Source organism: Epinephelus moara, chromosome 16 (genome assembly GCF_006386435.1).
Source record: "Epinephelus moara isolate mb chromosome 16, YSFRI_EMoa_1.0, whole genome shotgun sequence".
Classification (NCBI taxonomy): domain Eukaryota; kingdom Metazoa; phylum Chordata; class Actinopteri; order Perciformes; family Serranidae; genus Epinephelus; species Epinephelus moara.
In genome coordinates this window covers 37513894-37541060 of record NC_065521.1, presented here as the reverse complement: position 1 = coordinate 37541060, position 27167 = coordinate 37513894, and the positions used below count along the sequence as shown (strand labels likewise).

The 27167-nt window shown below is 41.0% G+C and overlaps 2 protein-coding genes across 3 annotated transcripts in view; both read right to left on the bottom strand.

Moving 5' to 3' along the window:
* Positions 1-13515, bottom strand: part of uckl1a (uridine-cytidine kinase 1-like 1a) — a 22060-nt gene extending 8545 nt beyond the window's left edge. Inside the window, exons 1-7 of the mRNA XM_050066260.1 lie at positions 13427-13515; positions 7320-7507; positions 7002-7108; positions 2256-2426; positions 1881-1952; positions 1567-1756; positions 1394-1455 (exon numbers count right to left, since the gene is read on the bottom strand). Coding sequence (XP_049922217.1) covers positions 1394-1455; positions 1567-1756; positions 1881-1952; positions 2256-2426; positions 7002-7108; positions 7320-7507; positions 13427-13515 — 879 coding nt within the window. The remainder of the gene's footprint in view (positions 1-1393; positions 1456-1566; positions 1757-1880; positions 1953-2255; positions 2427-7001; positions 7109-7319; positions 7508-13426) is intronic.
* Positions 13516-13669: 154 nt separating this feature from the next.
* samd10a (sterile alpha motif domain containing 10a) lies at positions 13670-27167 on the bottom strand. 2 transcript variants are annotated; one of them, XM_050066268.1, is made up of 5 exons: positions 26787-27167; positions 24884-25065; positions 17203-17371; positions 16959-17105; positions 13670-14037 (listed from the first exon to the last, which is right to left on the bottom strand). In XM_050066268.1, exons 1-5 carry the CDS (start codon positions 26797-26799, stop codon positions 14015-14017), a joined length of 534 nt encoding a protein of 177 aa, XP_049922225.1. In that variant the 5' UTR covers positions 26800-27167; the 3' UTR covers positions 13670-14014. The 2 variants fall into 2 exon arrangements, with proteins under 2 accessions (XP_049922225.1, XP_049922226.1); XM_050066269.1 differs by having other exon boundaries at positions 16965-17105; positions 26787-27164.

The following is a 27167-nucleotide window of genomic DNA, read 5'->3' as shown; positions in this document are numbered from 1 at the left end:
TCAAGAGATGGAGGGAGCTCCGTGACCAAAGAGGCTTCAGAACCGACGTCCAGCTAGCTTTCTTTCTAATGGATCAGTAAGTAACACGGCTAAATGTTAGCTAGACGAGAGAGGACTGTACTGTACTGGCTGCTAGTTCATTCCTAGCTGGCCAGCATCGCAAATCGCCAGTTGTAACATTTGAATGTTTTAGTAGTGAGTGTGTGTGTGAGAATGTATAGTGAGCCGGTGACTGTTGAAAAATAACTCCGCTGTGCGTCGGGGTTCCATTCCCCTGTCGGTAGTTATTTTTCAACAGTCACCGGCTCACTATACATTATCCCTTACGTGTCTACTGTTGTTTGAACTGATACTGTACATACTGGTATAATTTACTGTGACTTGTTTGTACTGGTACTGTGCATTCTGGTATAATTATTTGCATTACTATTTGTTTTTTTCTTCAGATAAATCTGATAATTGTTGCTCGGTCTCTTGACTCATTTATTTAGTAGTGTCCACACACTTTCTCATCCTACATACACATAGAGGTATACTGGTGGCTTTACAGCCTACATTTTATTGATTATCTCTGATCCCCACAGTCAATTTGGTCTTTGCGACAGTGCGAGCAACACCGCTGACGCTAGGTGGTGCCGAGCTAAAAAACCCCCGAATCCTATCTGTTGCCTCTTTAATAATAATGATGATCATTATATTTGTATGATTAAAAAATTATGTTAAATTATTTCTTGTTGAGGTGTTCAAAGAAGTCTTTTAAACTGTATGTTCCATTTACATAAACTAAACTAAACTAAACTTCACACACTTAAAGTTGATGTTTTTAAGCCATTTTCAAGGTATTTTTTTTAACTAAATTTAAGAATAACTTTTGGACAAATCATCTTTGTCACATTCTATCATTGCAGGTTAGTATAAAGCTAAGTAGTACATATGTGGACCCATTCAGAGGCAGGTTTTACGTAGGAATATGGTTATTACTGAGTTAGGTTAATTTAAATTTTGCCAACAAGTAAGTGCAAGTATAAAGTAAAAAAACAGTATCAGGTTCAGTGGTAGGTTTAATGATTATAAGCAGCATAAATGTGGACTTTAATGAAGAAAAGCTTGACTAATTTCATAGAAAAGAAATTAAAACATGGTAAATTAAATTAGATAAAACATTTTTGTGGCAGTTAGGACTTCACACATTCACATTTAATGACTAGTTAATGGTTTTTAAGGTGCAATATTTCTAAAAATAAATTTTAGAACATTTTTAGACTTTTCAAGGACCTGCAGACCCCCTGTGTGTACAAGCATCTGGGACTCTCTCTTTCTGTCTGTATGTTACAGCTTTCAGACACATGGTGGCGCCACCCTCCTATCAACAATAAGTGTTCTGCCTACTCACCTCCTCCAGCTGGCTGTGAACATGCTGCACTATCAGATCAATGGCCACCATATTCCCACCACCTGAGAGGGGAAAACAAGGACATGTTGTTGGTATGTTCTCTGCAGTCAACAGTGCGTCTGAATGTTGTGGTTAAGTGTTTCTCCAGCAGAGAGGAAGTCCCACTGTCTCACCTCTCGGCACAACAATATCAGCCAGCCTCATGGTCGGCTCAATGTACTGCTCAAAGGCCGGCTTCACAAACTTGTTGTATTGCTTGATGACGCCTTCAATGTCTCGTCCGCGCTCTGTGATGTCCCTGCGCAGCCGGCGGACCAGCCGAATGTCTGAGTCTGTGTCCACAAAGATTTTCATATCCAGGAGCTGCAGGTGGGGAGAGCAAACACAGACACTTCAGCAAAAGCAGCTGCTCAAACAACAATAATACCTGCTGGTGATTGCTTTACTTCACTCAAGAATTCTTCAAAAAGAAAACATATTGCCTTACCTGAAGAAGCTCTTTGTCCGCAAAAGACATAATTCCCTCAAATATGATTACACTGGCACCGTACACATTTTTCTGCACAAAGAGAAAACCAACAGTCTCCAAAGCTGCTTCATCAACAGCCAGTTCAGCTGTTTTCAGATTAAAGCAGCAGGATGTCACATTGGGAAACAACTTTTAAAAATAACAATATTTTATTTAAGTCTAGAATATATTTTATGGCTTTAAAAATCAATCCACAGGGAAACTCAACATCTCATCACTGCGTTCAACGTCTCTTCTTTCCAGAATTACAGGATACATGTTAAATCTTTAAACAGCCAAAGTCTTTGAGGAAATCATCACTGAGGAGTTTCCAGCAGAAATGAGACACCTCACCCAGTCTTTCTGTCGTCTGTGTGTGGTGAAATCATACACCGGGATCTTCACACTCTTGCCCTGCTTCAGCTTTCGCAGGGTGGCAACCAGCAGCTCAAAGTCAAACGCCCCCGGATGATCAAAGTTGTAGTCGTTACTTGCTGCTAAAGTCTGTTCCTCTGGGGTTAAAACCTGTAAAACACAGCAGGTGTACAGGACGTTACTGATGAAGCCTGTTTGGAGATTTTAAAGATTCAACTTGTTTATTCAATGATAATATCATCAGCATTCACATGTTTGTACAGTCAATATGAAGCTAAAGCTGGAAGTTTAGCTTAGCTTAACAGAAAGACTGGAATCAGAGGGAAACAGCTAGCCTGGCTCCCTCCAAACAATACACTGTATAATGGACGTAGTTCTGTGGACTCTCGTTTTGAAGCCTTGAGTTTGGCCGTCACCAAGTTGTTTCTTTTAAGCCAGAAGTGACCATGTTTGGACGAGAAGTTGGAGCTATGAAGGAGCGAGGGGTGGATCGCAGACAGCCTGTCACTCAGAGCAACCAGGCCCTTGATTATGTGTAACCTTGAGCCTTAACACCATTTAAACTGGTAGGTTATATAAAAATGAACTCCCCATAGAGTCGTTATGAATGTTAAAATTAGCCAAAGAGACCCAAACTGTTTTTGTACTAGGCTGTAAACGTGTTTATTTCTGCTGTAATGTTGACCATCTTAACATGCGGGTCTGTGGGGACTGACTTGCTTTTGCCGTCACCCATTGGTTGCCGCTGCCATCTTGATTTTTGGAGGTGAAGTGACCATATTTAGGGAAGACACTGGCACTGCGGAGCGAGGGGTGAATCTGACTGAGAAGATGAGGACACTTTTGGCAGACAGCCTGTCACTCAAAGCTGCCTGCCCATAATTATGTGTAACTTTAAGCCTAAATAAATATAAATAGGTGATTTATGTAAAAACAATCGCTCCCTGTACAGTTGTCATGAATGCTGAAATAAGCTATAGAGACCGAACTGGTTTTGTACTAGGCTGTAAACATGTTTATTTCTGCTGTTAATTCAGGCATTTTAACATGGAGGTCTTTGGGTATTGACTCGCTTTTGGAGCCAGCCTCAAGTGGTCACTCAAGGAACTGCAGTTATTGGCACTTGTGCGTCAGCTTCATTTTTCAGCCCTGGAAGTTGCTGCTTGGTCCACAGGTTAAAAAAATAAAAGTAAATCTACCTACCAGCACTTCTAAAGCTCACTGATTAACAAGCTATATACGAACTAAAATGTAAACACAAGTTGTGCTGTAACTACTTCTACTACTAGTTGCATGGACCGCTATCTTCTCACCCAGTTCTCTAGTTCTCTGCAAGACAGTAAATAAGCATATTTCCCCAAATGTCAAATTACTCCTTTAAAGGTATACTATGCAGGACTTACTGTTTGTAAACCGTATCACCAGCGAAATTGAAACCATAGATTCAATATTGTTCACTATGTTTGTGCTTTTTGGGCGCTGTGTCCGCAAATTTAGTAGCTTCCTCTTGCATGCGTGCTGTTTATGATCTGGCACCTGGTTGCTACCTTTTTATAAAGTCCCAACCTCATCTGTGTGCTGTGACTATAAACGTCCTGAACACAACTAAAGAAGAAAATAAGAATCTCTTCAGATAAATACACAACCACGCACCTCTAGTGGTGATTGAAGAGGATTACTTCTGTATGAGTCTAAAGATAAATCCTGCATACTATACCTTTAAGGACCAAAAAAAAAAAATCTTTCCACTAAACATCAATAACAATAAAGCTCTCTGCTCTCCTTCTCTTCCCTCACAGCCTTCGAGTTAATTTGTTCATAGGCTGTCTTTTTATGTAGATTCCATTTCCATTTATCATGCCGTCTGTTAAACAATTCGGCTGATGAGCAGTTCTCTATACAACATTTGATGATGCTCTTTAATTATGGATAACTGGGCAGGATGACAATCGCTGGATGTATCGTAGGTTTTATATTTGATGTCACTGTACATTGTTTTATGGGAGCTCCTGTGGGGGATATTTAGCATTGTCTTTAAAAAAAAAACAAAAAAAAACTGTTACATGTATTTATTGAGTTTTATGTTCAAGCTGGTGTTCTGCATTTTAGGAGGGGAAAAAAAATCCCCTTGTGGACAATAAAGTTTAAGTTGAAGTTAAATTGAGGCTTTTATGTCCTGTCATAGTGATAGATGCAGCATAAAGAAAAGTGCAGCAAGATCTTCCCCTTTCAGGTGTGAGCTGAGAGAAAATCAATCTATCATAAGTGATATTAAAGTGTTTTTTTTTTTACTAAGTGAAAGTTTTGTCCTTTTCAACACAGTTGTTACGACAGGGCACAGAGGTAATAATAGTGCTTTCAGTGTAAAGCACAAATTTGTTCCCCCTTTATCCTGATCTGCAGGTACATGCTGAGTTTTTATTGGTTCCCTGCATGAACAAAACATCTACATTGTCATTCACAGGCTGTAATCTACAACAGGTTATTAACTCAAACTGTGACAGCAGCGCAGGATAAAGAGCTCTTTGAGGTTGTGACTGAAGCAGACCTCCACCAAGGTCGATCGTCTTTTATGATAAGCAAATCTACAACTGCAACCATTTTATATGTCTGGATACATTTCCAAAAGTATCAGAATGATGTCAAATATGGTTGTGTCTTTTTGAAGCTTCATCATCTCAGCTGTGCATTTATTACGTGCTACTGAATTGGAAACATTTTACATATGCAGCATTTGTGAAAAGCAGAAAACACTTTATTAGTATGTACAAATAGCCTATATGAAATAACATCATGAACAGCTTGTTATCAAAGACAACTGAGTCCACTTTAAGTGACTACGTCTGGCAGAGTTTATTGGAGACGTGATTGTTTATGTTTCCATTGCCGCACCTTAGTTTGAAAGGAAAGCGTCGTCACAGTTGTACCTGTTCTCCCTGTTCTCTGATGACTGCTGCCTGTATGAAGTTTGAGCAGCTACATGTGTAGGCGACCTCAAAGGATGACTGGCACCTGTGAGCGAGGAGTCATCGTATTTCTACAGTTGGCTTTGTTTTGTCACTATTCACTATTTACTACCATACTATTGGATTTTAAGATTTCGCCAAGGCCAGATGCCCTTTCTTGTATTTTTCAATCTCAACCCTATCTTCTCATGTTACTGTGTCTAGGTGACTAATGGAGACAGCATTTTTTAAAACTGGTTCAGTATTGAGCGACAGGGCTACAACAGACAGCTGCTGCAAAACAGGCTGCAATGTAATCACCCTGGGCATTTGTGCACCGTCATATTACGTCCATTAAAAGCGTTTTTTTTTGCCACTGACAGACTCAGATTGTTATTGTGTCAGACAACATTATGGATATGATCCCTACAGAGACAGACCTTTCTGATAAAGAGTAAGATCCTTTTAGTGTAACCAGAAACAGCCTGAAAATCGCTATCAGCAAACCTACCAGACTCCATTTAAATAAACAGTAATTTTAGCATGTGTAGATGCAGCATATTTTCACATCTAACCGGGTGAATTTAGGGTTTATTTCAACCAAACTGGAGTTGGTGATTGTTGGAACAGTGGAAAGACAAACCAAGATGGCTTTTGTTTCTGTTGACTGTGAATTAAGTGTGTTTTAAGATGATAAAATATTGTTTATTCAAATGAAGTCTGGTGGGTTTGGCGATAGAGATTCCGGGGCTGTTTCTGGTTTAGCAAAAAGAATGTTACTCTTTCACAAAGGTCTGTCTCTGTAGGGATCCTTTCCTCAGCCACTCTTTCCTGTGGGGTCCCTCAAGGCTCCATCTTAGGCCCTATTCTCTTTTCATTGTACATGCTTATTCTCGGCCATATTATTAAAAAACAGAACACCTCCTTCCACTCCTATGCTGACAACACACAGCTGTATCCAGTGTTGCCAGTCTCATTAATTGCCTCGAGGACATGAAGAACTGGATAGCACAGTACTTCCCTCAGCTGAATGAGGGCAAATAAGAAGTTGTCCTCTTTGGCCCCACCGGCTCCATCAGAGGGATTTCTGACCAGCTCGGCAGCCTTTCTACCTACTGTATGTAAAACCCCATGTGTCTCTAAATGTGTGAGCTATGTACCTGACAGTTATGTCACCTCCTATGTATGCGTGTTTAGCATTTTATTCCTGTTGTACAGCACTTTGGTAAGAGTTGAGTTCCATAATGTTTTCAGACACTTGTGATATCAATCTAAGCCTATCAGTGGAAAAAACAAGCTCTTTTGGTGGATGATTGGCATTGCATTGCCCGTTAAAATTACACTGCAACCTGTTTTGCCGCTGCTGGCTGCAGTGCTCTCACTCAATACTGGACCAATTTCAAAAATTGTTGTTCCCATTAGACATAAAAACATGGAAAAATAGGGTCCAGGTTGAAAAATACCGAAGCTGCCCTCTAACGAAAGTGAAAAATAATTTGTGTATTTGCCCTGTGATTTGAATCCCCTCTAAAATTTAATAGGCTCTTCCTCGGCTCATGCTACACCCTTCCACCAAGTTTCATGAAAATCGGGCCAGTAGTTTTTCTGTAATTCTGCTGAGAGACAAAAAAACAAACTGAAATCATAACGTCCTTGGCGGAGGTAATAATAAAACGTTTCACCCAAAGACATTAATTTCTTCCCACAATGAACAAGCAGATAATTGGTAACAGCCAAATAAAATAAGACAAAAACAGACTAAGATGCATGAACCTCTCACCTTGTAGAAAGAATCCATAGACAACAGCACAACCCACGGCACATCCAGAGCCTCAATGATCTTATTGGCCACGGTGGTCTTCCCTGAGGCGCTGCCCCCACACAACCCTGCAGATCCACACAGCATTTCAATGGCCCATTATGTGTGTTTTTCAGAGTGTGTCTAATGTTGTCTGGCGGTATGCATGTGTGATAGCAGTAAAGTGTTTATGGGTATAAGGGGACAGAAAAGGACAGGTTCTGCAGCTCAAAGCCACAATTTTGGCACGAAGGTGGTGAAAGAAGAAAGGAGTGAGAACATCATCAGCGAGCGTCATACCAATGACAAAGGCCTCTTTTGACTGCGCTCCGTGCTCGTCATACCAGGGCGGTCTGCCAGCGGTGTAGATGGTGCGTGTGCCCGTGCGGAGCAGAGGAGGCTCAGTTTTACTCAGTGAGGTAGTGCTCTTCCTGCGAGGGGCCCCAGCGGGGGGCAGGAGCCGGTCCAACGAGTCCTCCCCACTCCCACTGCAAAACAACACACAGCGGGGCAGGTTACAGCCTGAACACACACAGTGTACACAGTCAGAGCGTTACACTGTGTGAGGGATCAAATAACTGCCACACTCACACATTAAAAACACAGTGTAGATACAAGATGAAAGAATCACATAAGAGATCTGGTGAAATGTACTTTTTGTATGCTGCCAGATCTCTTTTATCATTTCTTATATCTTTGATGATAGTCTGACAACACATAATGATATATTTTGTAAACAAAACCCAGGTCTTATAATACAGGAGTGTAATGCAAGGGCATATGTTTCCTCTCAACATTTGGTTGGACACACGTGAAATGGAGGGTTTGGGGTCCTTCGCCAGAAAATTTTGAGCATCAAACACTCAATTTCTTGCTTTATGGTTCATTTTCATTCACCAATTTATGATGTAAATGTCTTAAATATTGTCAAAATAAAAGTCCTCTGCTACTTTCATGTTTTTATTTTACACTTATTGCATACCAACCCAGGCGCCAAAATAAATGTCGACACTCTACATTTCTGCAAACTACAGATATGTAACATATGCACTCAACAACACTGTGGTCAGACTCTGAAAAGCTGGTTCACGCTTTCATTTCCAGTAAACTGTATTACTGTAATGCACTTTTTGCTGGACTGACAAAGCAGACATTAAACAAACTCCAGCTTATTCAGAATGCAGCAGCCACAGTTATGACGAAAACTAAAAGGTCTGACCACATAAATCCTATTTCATCTAATCTTCACTGGCTTTTAAATACTTCTTATTGTTTTTAAATGTTTTAATGGTTTAGCTCCTTCCTATGTTGCTGACATGCTCACAGAGTATAGAGAACGCTTAGATCATCTAATAAAGGTCGACTCATTGTACCTAAAATCAACTCTCAATCAGTTCATGGTGCTTTTAGTCATTATGGTCCCACTCTCTGGAATTCTCTCCCGCATGAACTACAGTCTGCTACAAGTGTTCTCTTTTAACAGCAAACTAAAAGCATATTTTTTCACAAGCTTTTATTAGGTTTTTAAGTGTATTTTCATTTGTTTTTAGGGATTAGTATCATTATTATTTCTATTATCTCCCCTTAAGAATAATGATATTACCTTCTTATTTTGTTTGCTTTCATCATGTCCTGCTTGTTTTCATATATGTAATACTTTATTATCTTCATGTCTGGTGTGTATCCTACGCACACTGAGTTTCTGCTTGTCGTATGAAATGTGCTATATAAATAAAGCTGACTTGACTGTGGTTAATGTATGGTTATGTTTAGGCACAAATATCACATGGTTATGGGTAGAAAGGTGTTATATTTAGGTTTAAAATACTCAGGTTTTGTATGACAATAATAGCCTGGAAATGCCGCCGACGTCTCACTAAAAAACAGTTTTGTTGCTTGTTGGTCTTGAACATTAGTCCGCAGCTTAGCAGCCGTCTCACCATCCACCATCCCCTCCACCTCCCGACGACAAATTCAGCTCATATAACCGATATCAACACTACGACACTTTAGAAACACTGATATATGTATAAAATGTACAAATGTAATGTTTACATGGTTTGCAGAATCGTTTAGTGCCGTCATTTCCTTCTGGCGATTGGGCATTCACTTTAAAAACTTCCCTGCGTTTCTGAATTAACGAGATTATCATCTCAGAATTTGGAGAAAAGTTTTGATGGAAAAAATCTGCTTGTTTTTCTGAATTAATGAGATAATAATCTTGCTAATTTAAATAAACAGCATTTTTTCTCAAGTGAATAAATTGTGCTTCCATATTATACAACACTAAATGTGTACTAAAAGTACTAAACACTGAGTATGATGAACTTGAAAAGGGTTTGACAAATAATTCTAACTTACTGTATCAAGCTTTAAACCACAGTCTTCATCAGAGCTTCCTCACTGTATCGCTACTATACTAAGCAAACTCCATCCGCTGATGAAGGCTGTGAGATTTGATTAAAAGATCCAGAAAAACCTCTGAAATGGACCTTGATTTAAAAATATTTTGTCAGATGATGTTTTTTCTCCAAACTATTGAAACTGCAGACCGATATGAGGTCATGAGTGGCACATATCAAGCTTTGATTTAGATTTTAAACAGATATAAAGAGGACAAATAACTGCAGTGAAGTACAGAACAGAGCTGAAACAACTAGTTGATTCATCAGTAGGTCAAATGAGAGAAAAAATAATCAGCAACTCTTATTTCATGTGTGTGTAGAGTACATTTAAGCAAGAAAAGTATGTGAAAGAAGTATTTGCATGTTTCTGTCTTAACTAAAGTGCTGAGGTGCAGTTTCAAATATGCCAAAACCTGCGGTGCAAGAAGAAAACATGTCACACAAACACATTGTTGAGTGACTGTTTATGAGTTTCCCTCTGAGCAGTGGGCGGCGTCCACATGCTTAAATACACATCTGAGGTACGTTTGGCATTTCTGTTTCATGACACTTTATACTACATTTCAGAGGGAAATATTTTATTTGTATAATTATATTTAAACCAACAAACAGTGTATACAATTTGACCATAAATTATTATATGTTATAATAAGCGATTCCTCGTTTACGCAAAACGTTTCATGGTTTCAGCTCCTCAAATGTGGCAGTTTTGGTTTTTTACTTGTCTTAAATTACAGTAAACTGAATAGTTTAGGGGTTTGTACTGTCTGACAGACAAAGCAAAGCATTGTGAAGGTGTCACTTTGTGCTCTGGGTAACTGTGATGGATATTAGTCACTGTTTTCTTACGTTTAACAAACCAAACAATCAATGAATTAATCAAGAAAATAAGCAAGAGATGAATTCATGACAAAATAAGCATTAGTTGCAGCCTTATATAAAGCTGCTAAGAATTAGCTCCACCACAACCAAGAGTAAAATGCTGCCCAAAATGAACACATACTGTATCATTAGATATATCATACACACACACGGGCTATTTCTCTATACTGAGTGCTTTTAGTTTTGATTCTGTAAGTACATTTACCCGATGATACATTTTCAAGCTGTACTGTAACTTGTGATTGTGTTTTTTTACATTGTGGCATTGGTACTTTCCTTGAGTAACAGATCTGAGAACTTCTTCCACCACCGCCTTATTGCCACTCTTTGATACTCTAACCAACAAATCACAGTTTAAACCCCTGTAATTACGATTAGGCTCTCACACAACTGTTTACTATGGAATGAGCAAAAGTCCGCCAAGCTGTTGCGTCACAATCTGCTGCCACATTGAGGCACTCCCGCGTTCCCACAGGCAGTAATTAGAAATTAAATTAGTGATTCTGTTTGCTTCCTACTGTACGTGATGCACAGCTACATACTGTACATGCACACAAACTGAGGAGACACTACAGGCAACCCACTGTGACTGAGCACAAACAAAACACACCAAAATCCCTGCAAACTAACTTACATCCTGCACTTCCTCTGACCTCTCAACAACCCCTTTTTAGAGACTATATTTATAACCCACACACACTTACACAGTGTGCTTGTGAGCTCTGTGAGGATGAAAACTAGTATCCCGTCTGCGCTGAGAGAAAACAACAACACAAAGAGATTTTACCTGCGGTCAGACCTCAGGGACCAGCAGCCAGAGATTCTGGCTCCTGCACAGTCCAGCAGAGTCATATCTGCCTCAGACGACAACTTCCTACCCTCCAGCTCGCCTGTCGCCGTGGTAACACTGACCAAAAGTTGTAGACGTGCGTAAATTACAGGTTTGTTTCTACTCTGCTTTTACTGCATGCATCAACACATCTGTGTCTGCGGAGGATAAACGATCATATGAAAAATCAGACTTCTTCTTCTTCAGTGCTGATGTCCATGTGTCCTCCTTCCCCTCTGTGGGTGTGTGAGAGACACTAAGAGGATCACTGTAACTCTGAGAGCAAAGAGCTGCTTGGCTGGTATTAATAGAGGCACCTGTAAGCAAAGGCAGGACGAGACGTTCGCTTTCAGCTGATCCTTCCTCTTAGTTAACTCATCAGATCTCTACAGATCTCTACAACACCAGAGAAACAGCCACACTGAAATACACTTTAAAGACAAATGTATTTGGCCACACCTGATAATGATTGAATTCAGGTGTTTCAATGAGACCCGTTGCCACAGGTATATAAAACCAAGCACTTCGCCATGCAGTCTCCATTTGCAAACACTTGGGTTTCTAAAGAGCTCAGTGACTTCAAGCGTGGTACCATGATAGGATGCCACCTTTGCAATAAGATGGTTCATGAAATTTCATCCCTGCTGGATACACAGTCAACTGTAAGTGATATTATTAGAAAGTAGAAGCGTTCAGGAACAACAACAACTCAGCCACAAAGTGGAAGGCCAAGTAAAATCACAGAGCAGGGTCAAAAACCAAACCAAAACCAAACGCAACCAACTCAACCAAATGCAATATTAAAGTGTCTCTAAAGATGCAATATGATAACATCACACTGGCAGGAGCACTTTTACTTTTGAGAATTTATGTACATATGTTACCATATGTTAAAATTTTGAATTAAGGGCTTTGACTTCGGCAGTAGCTCAGTCCACAGGGACCTGGGTTGGGAGCCAGAGGGTTACCGGCCAAAGTGATGTCTGGACCAAATATGGAGTGGGGACTGGTAGCTAGAGAGGTGCCAGTTCAACTCTGAGGAACTGCCGAAGCACCCTATGGCACCAAACACCCAACTGCTCATGAGCAGCCCCCTCGCTCTGACATCTTTCCATTTAATGCATGTACAGGTCCTGTTTGTGCATGTGTGTATTTCAGGCCTGTGTGTATGACAACAGAGTGAAAAGGTTAATGGAATAAAATGGAAGTTTTTATTGGACTTAATCATTTATAGCCCACACAAGACAATCTACAAATGTGTACCACGATCCACAATAAACATGACTTTTTACATTTGAGCTGTGTGAAGTCAAATCCACAAAAATACAGCGTGATTTGCAAATGCGCATAACTTACTTTGTAAACACATACTTAAATTTCACAAATGTTACAGGTTTTACAAATGTAAAGAGTTTCGCCATAGCAAATACACGTGAGGTCATATTTACGCATTTGTGGATTGCCTCCTGTGACTTCTTTCCCATTTGTTTGCATAATTTTGTTCAATTCTTACTGCAACAAATCTGTAGGAAATACAACCCACAAATGTCAAGTATAGTCATTGTAATGTAATGTATCGGACTTTATTATTTGTATCTGCAGTTTGCAGTGGTGGTGGTGAAAGGTAACGAAGACAGTGAAGCACATTTACTTCATAGATGGTACACATTTGTAGATTGTCTTGTGTGGGTTACAAATAATAAAGCCCCAAAAACTTCTTCTTCTAGTATTGTCACTGATGTTAATACTTCCTCTAACACTGTCTATTTGCAGCTACACACAGACTGGGAAATATGTTTAACAGAAGGTTAAGAGGGAGAGGAATCCCATTCTTATATATAGTTTAGGAGTGTTGCATGCTTTTGGACATATTATTTTTTAAGGTCACTCTATATTAGAAAACTGGACTTTAAGTATATTTCAGGGATATTCCAGAGGTTTCTCATGAGTGAGCCTGTGACGCAGGACTGATGTCAACATGCAGCTCACCTACTTCTGATGAGATTCATGCTTCCAGCGCATTTGAAGAAGCTACAGCCTCCATTCAGACTCTATACTGAACATATCATTAATATATACCAACAGACAGGGCTTTTAATTTAATAATATTAATATTAAAGACGATACACGTCCGTTTCTGCTGTGTGAGGAGGAGGAAGAGGAGGAGGAGGAGAGGGGGAGTCAGTGTGGTTAGCGTTACATGACCAGATCAGCACTCAATATAAACTTAAAATCACATTTTGGCACAAAGAATTCAAACACAGGTAGAAAATACTGATAGCATGGTGTACCTGTCCGAGCGGGACGACATTATTCTCCCGCACTCCGTTTCCATGGGGATCCTGCGACCTCCGAGCCGACGTCGGCTGTTTAAAGCCATGGATGGATTCTTCTTTACGGTGCTGTGGGATTATGGGAAATGTAGTTCGTCATCACGTGCTCCCTTACAGCTGCTCTCTCAAGGGGAACGAACACAACCCTGACCTTAAAGTAGACATTTGAAAAAAACAAAACAAAACAAAAAGCACTAATATTTTGATATTTTTATTTATTTGTTTTGTTTTCTGACATTAAAAAAGTCTGATAGAGAGAGAAAGAGGTAGAGAAAGTAAGACAGAAACAGTTAATAATAATTAATCACAGAACAGAGCCATAAATTGACGGATTGTCTCGGAGCTTTTTCATCACAGTTCAGTCAGTTCGTAGAGATTATGTTTGTTCATCACGCAGAGTGAAAAGCTGCCAACTTCCTCTCAGCAACATAACTCTGGATATCGCTGCTCATCAGATGGATTTATCCCACAGATCTGATTCACATTGGAGTTTATTTGAGTAAATATCCCATAGTTCCACCGCATCCACATCTTCCAGCAAACTGGCTACGATATCCTTCCAAAGGAACCTGTGAAAGACAGGAGGATTAATACTTTGTGGATATTTGCAAACATTTAAAACAACTCGGGATCAGGTTTATTTGTTTTCAGGCAGAGTTAGGCCGTGTTCACACTGGACGCAGAGGCCTGGCTGTTCACACCAGGGCCAGACGCATTAATGATAAATATGCACAAAAACCATATAAATTGAGAGACAGATAACACTGCTTTTAGGTTCCTAGTCAGTTTCACTACTGTGTTATTTTATTGCACTGTATGTCAAAGGTGAATTTATAAAGTTGATTTAAAATTATTTATGAGTGATTTATTTAATTAACTGTGTCTAAATTCAGGGGCTGCAGCCTTTGAAGGACGCGGCCTTGGCGGTCTACATCAGCCATGTCCTTTGAAGACCGCATCAGCCAAACCGAATGCTCTCCAAACGAAGGAGTAAGGTAGTAAGTTTGTTAGCTCTAAATCATGGACCCAGAGATTGTTATTATATATATTTTTTATTTGATACTTGAGGAGATGATTCACTGCCGCAGACACCGCCGTTTGATATATTTCAGGCTGACGGACCGTTTTCAGGTCAACTTATTAAATTAAGATTGTTTAAGATGTGTGCTTTTTGCTAATGGTAATGTTGACAACTGTTAGTTAACTTAATATATAATCGTCACTGGCGCACAATGCATCTTGGGATAGGCTGGACCACGAAGGATTCAAGAAGGCTGAATTTGAGGGAGCCTTCGAAATGGGACGGCCTCTGTCACGCTGATTTGACGCAATCCGTCTTCAAATTCAGCCTTCGAAGGCTGCAGCCCCAGAATCAAGACACAGCTCTTGTTTTTATCTACAATCATGTCCTGGTTAATGAACATTTAATTTTATCATTGTGGCACACTTTGTGAAGTCAGTTTCAACATGGGAGCTAAATGAATGAAATACCGATTGTCCCTCTGATGTTTAATAAGAATCATGATGATTGAAAATTTACTGCGATGATGGTTTGCAGAAATGTGATGAATTATTGGTACAGACTCTACAAAAAGCCACAGCCATGCAAAATGACAGCTGCTCTGACACTGTTGAAAAACATCTCCGATGCGACACAGTGGTGATATTGCACCTTAAGTGCCTTATTTCTCATTGACAGGTCTTATTAGTGGTGGAGGGGCACAAGTATCGATATAAAAATACATGTTAAAGGGCATTTCTACATCCATTTATGACGGACTGTGAGTGTAGAAATAAGGCTTGTACATGTGCACCCAGCACCACGACTGAGATTTAGAAAATTGAATCCAGCGACACACAGCTTTATGAATATGATGAAAAGCATACATGTGCACATTTCCGTTTTGTGAGTACACATAGTTTTAGTAGTGAATCTACACAGTTTTATACATGTGGCCCCTGAAGCGCATTTCTCCCTAATGATCAAGAGACGATTCTGCTCTCTTCTGTGTGTGCTCGTCTCTCTTGCTCTCTGTTGACAAATATGTGGAATAACTAAGTATGGGGTGCATATTCTATCATTTATAAGATTCAGATCATTTATGTAATACATAATACATCCTTTATATTGTGCATAATAGATTATCAGCATTCTTGCCAGATTGGCTCGCAGCTTGTGTAGGAAAAACATCAGACACAGAAACTATCACAACAGATCACGAGCTGGCTGCAGAGTTCAGCACCACAGGGTATCCGGTGTGAAAAGCCCAATCTGTTAACATGGTTGCTGAAAGGAAGTGGGCAGCACTCCACGTGGCGCTTCTGCTTCCAGTGTGAACCCAGCGTTAGCTGAGAAGATTGACACCACTTCCGTGTTGGTACAGTAAATATGAAGGTACTGCCATTAGCGGTTAGCTTAGCTTAGCACAAATACTGGAAAAAGGGGGAAACTGGTAGATTAGCTCTGTCCAGATACGCCTACCAGCACCTCTTTAGCTCATGAAATAACATGTTATATCTCACTTCTTTAATTCTTACAAAAACTGGGTTGAAAAAACTTCTATTTGTCATTTTTCGGGGGGGGGGTTGGGGGGGGGTAATCTGTCAGAGAATTTCTGTCTCTGAGCAGTTGCCAGGCAACCAGCGGAGACTCCAGGAAGTTACTGGTCCCAGCCAAGAAACAGTCCAGCACATAATTCCCTGTAAAGCAGCAAACTGTTATTTTTACACTTTTTTTCTACAGGGTAAACCATAGACTGTAAAAATAATGGATGCTACTGTGACATCATCCATAGGTCGCTGTTGCCATCTTGTTTTTTTGGGGGCCAGAAGTGACCACATTTGGGTAAAAGGCTGGTGCTATGGAGGAGCAAGGGGTGAATCTGACTACGAAAATGACGCTATTGGCAAACAGCCTGCTCCTCCTTAATTATGTGTAACTTTAAGCCTCAATAAAATGTAAACAGGCAAGTTATATGAAAATAATGTTTTAAATGTTGAAATAAGCTACAGAGACCAAAACTGTTTCTGTACCAGGCTGTTAACATGTTTATTTCTGCTATAAAGTTGGACACTTTAACATGGAGGTCTGTGGGGATTGACTGGCTTCAAGAACCAGCTCCAAGTGACAATTAAAGGAACTGCAGTTTTTGCAATTCTGTGTTGGCTTCATTTTTCAGTCCCTGAGGTTGCCGCCTGGGTTAAACAAACGTGTACAACGTATATGGTGTTAATAAGTGAGCTTTAGACGTCCTGGTTGGTGGATTTTGTTTCCTTTGGACAGAGTCAGGCCAGCTAATTCCCTCTGTCGTTACGTTAAGCTAACCCGCTGCTGTCTGTAACGCCATATCGCATGTACAGACATGAGAGTGCTATCAATCTTTTCATCTAACTCTCTGCAAGAGGGTGAATAAGATTCATCCCAAAATGTCAGACTATTCCTTTACAGTCGAGATTTGAGAATGGAGGTGTAAAAAATAAAAACACACACCCTCACCTCTGCTGAGCAGCTGCAGGTTGCGTCCCTCCTCCTGCACCTGAAGCTGCAGCACCTGTTGCAGCAGCTCCTGCCGAAGAGTTTCTTGCACCAGTCCCATCCTCTCAAGCTTCTCGCCGTTCAGACGCAACAATGCACGGCCTGGAGGGTGAAAGCAAAAATCAGATGTCACTTTTATTTTGTAATTCTTTAATGCACATTTATTTCGTATGTCTTCTGATTATCTGAGCAGTGTGACCTGTGATGGCGTGCTGGGAGAACGCCTCCACATAGGTTAGGTAGTTGTGCGGACAGTGCTTCTTCAGCCATTTACAAACATCTTGTTGTGACCAGAGCACGACGGGGCGGATCAGACTGGGCTGTGTTGGGCTCGTGTGATATATCCCATAATTGTCACTGGAACGGTACTGCAGACAGACAGACGGACAGACGGACAGACAGTTAAGTACAGAGAAGATGGACATTATTACAAGAATTCACGTATCCTCTTTCTGGCTGCAAATTGGATGAGAAGATTGTTAGCCCTCTCATGTTTATGGTCAATATCAAGCTACAGCTAACTTAGCTTAGCATAAAGACTGGAAACAGGGGGAAACTGCTAGCTTGGCTCTGTTAGATATCATCCCTCCTTCCTGCAGTTCTAAAGCTCATATCAAAATGACAAACTGCAGTTTTATGGTGGGCTGCAGGTATAGATGGGCCTATACACGAGGACAAGACAAGATCAGGTCTCTATAAGATCAAGAACAGGTCTCAAACTCATCAAAGCAAACAGGGATGACTGCGACCATATGTGCATGCAGATCAAACACGCTCTGCATAGATGTGAACTTCTAAGTTGTCTGGAAGATCAGCGAACATGCAGCGATGGCAGCTCCTCCAACAGTTACAGCGCAGGCGGAGGAGCATGTAGGCCAGTGTGATCATGAGATCCAGCTCTTTAATCTAAAAAGATGTACAGGATGTAAAACTATGGCAGACTAATCAAACTGGGCCTTTGATCACTCAATCAGTTTAAAAAATTCAGCAGGTTCAGCGTTTCTCCTACTCAAGATTTTCTCAACTGGAGCAAAGTGGTGCTTCAAAAAGAAATCAGAAAGAAAGGCTGGCTTGGATCTGAGTGGAGACAAAACAGTGCTGGAGGTCTCTGCAATGTGTCAGACTGATGACTCCATCTGATAAAGACCAACATGTTACTTTTCAAGACATATATACGGTATGTCCCAGCTAAGAAATATTCTTACAATACAATTCCAATTATTCATTCATTCATTCATTCATTCATTATCAGTAACCACTCAACCTGGTAGAAGGTCACAGGGGTGCTGGAGCCTATCCCAGCTGACATTGGGCGAGAGGCAGGGTACACCCTGGACAGGTCACCAGACTATCACAGGGCTGACACATAGAGACAGACAACCATTCACACTCACATTCACACCTACGGACAATTTAGTCACCAATTAACCTGCATGTCTTTGGACTGTGGGAGGAAGCTGGAGTACCTGGAGAAAACCCACACCGCCACGGGGAGCAAACCCAATGCAAACTTCACACAGAAGGCGGACCTCAACCTGGAACTCTCTTGCTGTAAAGGCAACAGTGCTAACCACTACATCACCGAGACGCCCACAATTCTCATTATATTTTAATATCATCTCATTAGAAGTATTTATCTTCTAAGGCTAATGTTTCAGTATCAGTATAATTATTTTGTAATTAGTTGTTTTTGTGTAAATTTGTGTTCATCCATCCATTAAATATCTTTATATCTACAATCAGTTTGCATTAAATGATCTGATGAAACTGGAAAATAAAGTGGCTCAAAATCCAACTTGAGTTAGGCCCTGATCACACAGAAAGCATCTCAGCAGCTGGAGGTGACATTTTGTAATTGTTTTTAATGAGAATGAAGCTTTTTTCTTGCTGTTTTTGTGTTGCTACGTGCCTTGTGTTTCTGCGCTCTTGGCAGCTGGCATTTTTGAACTCTGAACTCCTCGAGTTGAAAAAACTCAGAATGGAAAAGCGACGCACATTATCTCTGTTTTCTTCCCACTATCCAACTGGAAGATCTGAGAGGTGGGCCTTCTGTGATGGTCACAACAAGAAGTTTGCAGTTAGTAAACAATGGAGGAGAAACTGGTGGTAGCGGGTTTTTTTGGATACCCAGAGGTATACAACTTTACAAACCGCACTTACCCCCCTTTTCAATAGAAAACAGCAGGCATGGAAGCATGTAAGTGCTGTAAGGCCATCATGGAGGTGAAGCTCCTGGACCAACTGGTGGTACTCCCCGTGATCCACCCTCTTTTTTAGGGTCTCATGTACCCACACAGATCTCTGTTTCACTGTGCCCAACAAACTATCTGCTGACAGCCTCTCACCCTCAACCAGAGCTACAGGAAGTACCCTCTGCCTCAACATTTTAGTGACTAGCTACTAATTACTACTTACTAATTAAGATTGATTACATGGGAAGGTTAGCGTAAGGAGGTGATGGGGTGCAGCAAGCATTTTTTTGTGGCATTAAATTTAAAAAAAAGAAAAAGAAAAAAAAAAAGGGCAGTTTGGTGTGCCTCGCATTTTGCAACCTGCAAAATGCTTTCTGTGTGATCGGGGTCTTACTCTTCACTACAAGCCTGAGTGGATATACAGCTGCTGCTCAAGCTCAGTACTGGACCAGTTTCAAAAACTGTTGTTCCTAATAGTCACTTAGACACACAAACATGGGAAAACAAGGTCTGGATTAAAAAATACCAAACTTGGGCCGTCGGTAACGTAGTGGATAGTGCCGGCGCCCCATGTACAGAGGCAATGCCTCGCTGCAGCGGTCGTAGGTTTGACTCCGGCTTGCAACCCTTTGCTGCATGTCAACCCCCACTCTCTCTCTCAACCCTTTTCAATCTGTCCTGTCCATTAAAGGCAAAAAGCCCAAAAAAATAATCTTTAAAAAAATACCAAACTTACCCTTTAAGTTTGTATTTATTTACACAAGAAGTTAATCAGTAACTGGATATAGGACTGGTGTAATTTGCTTTATTGATTATTGGTGGTAATATTGCACAGATCTATCTATTGTACTAGATAGGCTTCTGTAGTTAATGCTGCTGAGCCTTAGCATGAGTAGGGCTGTCATGTCATAAATTATGTGCATCATGTATTGTGAATACATGCGGAGCCCAGGAAGAGTAGCTGCTGTTGTTGTCACAGTTCATGGAGCTAATGGGAATCAAAATAACTAATAAATAAACAAATGTAGACACATTCAGAGCAGCAAGTTTGAGTCGAGTGTTTTTCTGCCTCCTGACTTCCACTCCACCATTGTCCTACAGTTTAAGTTCCTGCTTTTATCTTTAAACTTCCTGCCACCACATATAAAGATTATTTATACTTAAACCACCAGATTTCCTTTACTTTCATTTTACTTTTACCTTTCAACTCGGTTCAACTCAGTGCAGGACTTCCATTTTTTGGTTGTGAGCTCAGTGTATCTCACTTAAGACCTTCATCTTATAACATTCAGTTTTTAAGTGCTGCCTGTATTTCTGCATTGCTGTGATTTGTGTGTTAGTCACTTCTGAACTGGGCCTTCATATCACACAAAGGACAAACACTTCTCATACTGTGTAGCAGTCATTTTATTGTCCTTGTAATGGTTCTAGCACATTTGATTTAAAAACAGTTTCCTCAATACATCTTAAATAAATTATGTTTGCCAAACAGACAGCGTCCAAAATGCAGTAATGTCCCCAAAATCCCCACGATCTACTAAGGCTGCGAATAATGATTTTCATTATTAAGTAATCTCCTGATTATTTTGTTGATTAAGTGATGAATTGTCCGACCAATAAAATGTCACACAACTGTGAAAATCACAATTTTCTTAAGCCCAATGAGCAAACAGATTGTTTTGTTAGACCGATGTTCACTTTTTTTTAATAAAATAAAACAAAAAAGTAGCAAATCCTCATTATGTAGAAGTTGGGATTAAAAATGTTTTGCATTCTTACTTAAAAAAAGACCTAAATGATTATTATTTTCTTTCTGAATGTTATTGTGCTGCTGACAGAGACTATAATGAGTGTTTTCACATGGTCACTCTCAAACCAACATGTACAATAAACCAGTGAGGAGTCTGCGGCTGCAGAGTGGGTATAAAGAGCAGATAAAACTAACTGAGGGATGAAAAGCAAAACTGTGGAAGAAGTTAAAGAGCTATTCACATGTTCCAGTGCAGCACGTCTTCCGAACACACAGCACTGATTAACTTTATGTTCCTCAAAACAAAAATAAACCGGCCACTACATTATGTGCATCCAAGAGGATTGAAGCAAACAAACAACGCATTGTGTACAACTGTTATCAGCCCAGCCCAGTTCTATGTTTGCAGCTTTGGCTGCAGCTCATTGCCGCCTTTAAAGAGCCTTTCATGGGGTGAAGACAAAGACACGCGCTTTCTGACTTGTAAATAAAGGCTTTAAATGAGGACGGTTTGCAGCACAAATGGATCGTCTCTGTTGACTGGGTGAGCAGACAATGCTGCTATCAGATAACGAAATGAATATCAACTAAAAAATATAAAACTCAGACTGGAACAGAGAGGCTGCTGGAAGTGGATCTGACGATGTTTCACATAAAGAGATCTATAAAAACAAAGGCTCTGCACACCCTGCAAAAAGAATCACAATCTGTATATCAAGAATTCAGTATCAAACTAAACTCTGTGTCTGTCTGCTCTCAGTCAACAGAGTTGCTTAAGCACAGCGCCAGTGTTGGAGGGCCAGTGCTATTTAAAGCCATACTAAAAGGCTGTTAGAGCCCACCAACCCGCTGGGGAGAGAGCCACTTCCATTCTCTGCTAACAAAGTGCCCATTTGCAACAATATGTGGTGACCGGCCACATTTGTCTGACCATGATTTCTTTTCTTCAGGACTTTTCTGCACAGAAATCTGAGAGAAGAGTTACTGAACACCGGTGAGGATCGCTTCCATGTATAATCAGCAATGAACATATTTATTTTAATGATTTTTCAAGTAAGTATTAGATGTGTTTTGTATCTGCGTTACTTTATGTAGGAATACAGGGAAACTGATAATGAAAAGGAATTATGAAAACACATAACACAACTACTTTCCTTCTATTGTCATGTGGCTATAATGATATCTTATATATTCCAAATAGTGCCACCACTACAGTTAATATGGACCATAATAACATTTCATAGTATAACATATTAATATAGGATATGTGCTCGATCAGTCCAAGTAAGGAAACTTGAATGCCTGTACTTAGTGATTTAAATGAGCTCTGTATGATATTTAGAGCAGTGGTTCACAACTGGTGGGTCAGGGTTCATTCTGAATGGACCACAAGTGACTCGCAAACGTGTCAAGTTAGTAAAAAACAAACTTTATTTTGAAGTATGGTGAATTTCTAGCACATAGCTTTTATTTTGAAGTGCCATTTCTTGCTGAAGGGCTGATGACTAATGGACAGCTACTCGACAGAGACAGCAAACTAGCTCGACGACAGGGCCAAACGCAATATGACGCTGAATATATTTAACTGTGTGGACTTTGAACTAATGACTGAGGAGAAATCTGGACCCGTGGCTGGACCAGTTGGGAACCACTAATTAAGAGAATCAATAAAGCAGCAAACCACTATTTGCTATGCAAGGTACAGTGGAGTGATGGCATCCTGGGCAGAGAACAAAGTCTGGCTCAGTCTGTGTGTGCTATAATCCGAGCTTCTCTGCTTTCTTTGTGGTAGACGGTCCAGTGGTGCCTGTGTGTGTATCCCACTGGCTAGCTCATCACTGCCGCTCTGCACTGCACTCATATGGCGGTTACCGCTAATATCTGGATGGCGTCATCACAGAAGCTAACACCCACCATCTGGTTCCCTCCCTGTTTACACCGTTAGCTCTGTCAGCACTGTTAGCCAGTTAGCTGCTAGCCACTGATTCATTGATTCATGTTGAGAGCCGTGTGCAGACGACCTCTGAATCATAGATACGCTCTGAATATCACATGGAGCTCCTTTAAAGTCAAACAGAAATTTAAATGCTCCTCACTCTTTGTGTGAAGAGATTTTAAGAAACAAGAGGATGCTGACACTGCAGCCGTTGTGCATATTTTACAATTGATCAAAAAAAAGGACAAAATCCATATATCTTACAAACACTAAGAGGTTTTTTCCTCCTTTTCCAACAAGCCCAAAGAACTTTTACGTACCATTTTTGATTTAAGATGTCTGTCATGCTGTTAAATTTGTGTTCTACAGTACTCAGAAAGTGAAATCGTAGTTTGGTCATGTTTTTGGAATTTCTATTAGTGTTTGAAAGGCTTGGTACATAGCACTAGCAAGTTTTTTTTTTCTTTAAAAGGTATGTCTTTAATTTTATATTAATACAATGTTGTTATTTGTCTCTTGAACAATTTAATTACCTATTATATTCCACCGCAGTCAATTGATTTCACTGTCTGAAACTGTAATTGTGCTTGGCTACACATATGAAATGTCATGCCGATAAAGCTTATTGAATTAAAATGAATAAAGAACTGAATAAAGGAAAATGTCAGACATATATCTTAAGTCCTACAACAGGATCACATCGTCACAGAGGAGCGTGATATCTATTCAGACCTATCTTCCATTTTAACGTAAACCCAGAACTGGCTCCAGGGAGATGGCCCTTCCTCCTGATCTCCACTTATTCCTCTGAACATACATTCATATGATGCTGCCTCTATCATTGCACTAACACATAGTTTCAGCTCTGGGGCCTTTGTTTGCTTCCAGTGTCTCAAAATAACCTGACAGACTGTTATTATCCCCGCTATAATAACAGAAAATGCACACTTGGATATGTTTGGTATTTCTGGACCGGTCCCGCAGTAAACACCTGGATCCAAAGTGGTCTGACCACACTTCATTCTCATATATGGTGTATTTCAGGTTTATATTTCCACCCAAAAATATATTTCAGCAGCTTCATTCTGTGGAGTCTTAATGGTGTGTGATAGTATCTTCGCAGTATCTTATATTATGTGAGCTTTCCCCCCGCTTCTTTCACATGCTTGCAAATGTTAGCACTGATTCTCACTAGGTGTTACTTATGGTTCATGTTATTGCAACACCTACTGAGTCAGTGTTGTGTTGTCAGGGGGTGGGGAGGTATGGTTAGCATTAGCTGTCTCTCTTTCACGGTCCAGTTGTGTTTATGGGTAATTACCAGATTGTTAAAACTCACAGCATCTCACCACTCTGTATGTTAGCCTGTGATTTCAGTCATGACACAGAATAGCATAGGGAGTGTTCAAATCACAAATGGCACCAAGAAATGGCTAACAACCCAAAGGACACACCGACAAAGACACTCTGTAAGAAAAGATAACGCATAACAAGCTGCGCCAAAGGTACAAAATAGTATAAACTTCTGGCCTCCTAAGGGGCCCCGGTCATATTTCCCCCGCATACCTCCACCTTATTTAGAAGTGTAGTAAATGTCATGTTAGTTTCAGAATGTTTAGAAGGTTTGGGGCTTGTGAAAACTTGGTCCAATATTTACTTCAGTGACCACAGGCCGAAGGAAACGGTCATATTCTGTACTCATGTTCACTTTTCCCGTTGGAATGAATGGAGTCAGGGCTGCTGTGAGTCTCCTAAAGCGGCAGGGCAGAGCCAAAACCCATGGCACAGATACAGGAAATTAATCTAGAGTGGGTCGTCTCGGTTTATCAACGTCTGTGACATTGATTACCTTTTGTTGAGTACCATCAAGCTTAATATGGATGAAAAAAAAAAACATGTCCTTGACTGTAGAGAGTGAGAAAACTTGAGGGGTATCCCACAACATCAGTTCATGAACCAGGGGTGCTATTCAAGATAATGGGGTGATGTGTGTGATCAGTACCTGCAGGCCCTCTGTGCCTGGCTGCTGCAGCAGCTTCACTGTCCTGCCCCCTGCGGTTTTCTGCCCACGCCCGTCATGCCAGGTTAGATTCCCACCTGTCCGTCGGCTCAGCTGGTGCTTGAAGTCCTCAGGCAGAGCCCTGTACTCCACAGCTGGCCTGCAGAAACTGAAACTGGATGCCGCTGGAGAGATAAAAGCAGGAGGTATAATGATTAGACAGCGGGATCTATGTGTAACTACTGACACTGTAAAAACAGCATAAGACAGGCTCTGCGAAAACACTCCTTCAACTCTGCCTGCCTTGAAAACAAAAGCCAGAGCTGAACCCACCTGGACACCCTGTCATTCAGGGATGATCTCATCATGAAGTACCTGCTCATACCTGCTCTATTGATACTGAGCAGGCATTAGGTTCAAAGTCACCTGAGCCCACAGAAGCTCGTGGGTAATTCACGGAAGTCAGTGTTCAAACAACACTATCACTTTGAGCGGAGCTTGTAGGTGAATGTCGGAGCTGTGAGACCAGCCACTTTCTCATCATTACGAGGCGGCCTGCGGGCAGACATCCAAAACCACTCAACAGCAGGTGGCTTCCCAACATCCAGTAATTAAAGAAAGTGTGGAACTACAGTAAACACGCTGTTACTGGCACAGATCCTGGCAGAAAGCCACAGGTCATTACTGATTCATGTGCCAGATTTGAAGAATTTTCTTACCGTGTTTGAAGCTGTGTGTGCAGCTGCGCTTGTGTGCATGCGTGTGTGTGTGTTGGCGCATTAACTTGCATTTTCAATATCTTAAACTGAGAATAGAATCTGAAAAGAGGACATAACGAGAGCGACTGTCAGAGGGGACGAGGGTTTGAGGAGATGAAAGGGTATCTTTTGGTGTTCTGGCTCCGTGCCTCTCCTTTCCGTCACTCATCATCTCCCGCTGAGAGCGGAGCAAAGCCGAGTCCTGCAATCATCAAGGCAAACCAGCGGCATCAGATTATCACGAATAAAACTCTGTGTGCCATTTTTGTTTCTTTGAGGTGTAACTCTAAGGCTGCGTACGCATGAACTCTTCTTCACAGTGTTATTGCTCCCCAAGGCTGCTGCTGTAACCATAAATGTGCCCCTTTATCCCGGATTAAAACACATTTAATTAAGACCACTTGTCAGACGGGTTTTTTTTTCTTCACTTCCTCATGCATGGGAGGAAAAAGTCCTCATTAACCAGCATATATAAACTGCCTGCACCGGATGGAAAAACTCTTTTATGAACAAAAATCTTCGCTAAACATGCTGTGAAGTGTTTCCTGCCTGCAGTATGTTTCACTTGGTGTTGGAGTTGAATCTGTAGTGTACATTAAACAGGAAGCAACACACAAACTGCACCAATTTTCAACAGGATTTTCTTTTCACAGTGAGAAGGACATAAAGGCTGTAAATCACATTCAATTCTACAGATAGGAGCTTTAAATAATGGCAATTAAGAGTAACATACATAAAATGCAAACTGGCCACAGCAGCAGTCCCACTATCAGACTGGTGATACTGGTGTCCTCTGGCGCGCTGTCCGTTTCAGCACCATGACACTGACCATGAGCAGACCTCGCCATCATGTTCATATAATGTCCATACCACTCATGCGGCACTGACGGTTAAGTTACTGAGCTTTAATCTTATTTCCTAAGGTATGAGGTAGATTTAATGTACAGTTATGACCTCACACTTTATGTACATATTGACATGATGGTGCAGCAGGCGTTTTCCCAACTGACGCGACCACTAACAAACCTGATTAACCGGTCTCACGCGTATTGAGTTGAACCAACAAGCTCCATGTGCGCTTTAAAGTTGAAGTTTCCAGCTATTTTAAAAGGTAATTTCGATTAAAGTAACCCACAGAAAGCACCTACCGTCCACTGCCATGGTGTTTCCGAGCCGTACTGGATCTAGTCAGAGTCTTCCATCGTCTCCGGTGAGCGACACACAGGCAGCGGGTCCTGCGCCCTCCTCTCCTCCTCTGCTCCTCTCCGCGTTGTGTTTACCGACAAAAGTTTCAGAGCCGTCAGGCAGCAGCAGGAATGACGCTCCACATCCTTCTCCAGTCTTAACTGGTCTGACTGGGAGAATGCCCTCAAACCAGCTCACGCCGTCCGCCGGTGTCACTCTCTGCCGGAGCCTGTGGACTGAAGTTGCAGGAGACACGACAGGAATGTCCCCCGAGCAACTGGCTGACTGGTTCCGCTGGCTCAGTGGTGCGTGAGGAGCGTGCCCGCGCCTGTGTGAGTGAATTT

Coding starts and splice junctions, on each gene's coding strand:
- samd10a (XM_050066268.1), bottom strand. Junction 17,106..17,202: donor CTCCCAGCACGCCATCACAG/GTCACACTGCTC, acceptor TTCACCCTCCAG/GCCGTGCATTGTTGCGTCTG. Junction 14,038..16,958: donor GCTGCTCAGCAGAGGTGAGG/GTGTGTGTTTTT, acceptor TGTCTTTCACAG/GTTCCTTTGGAAGGATATCG.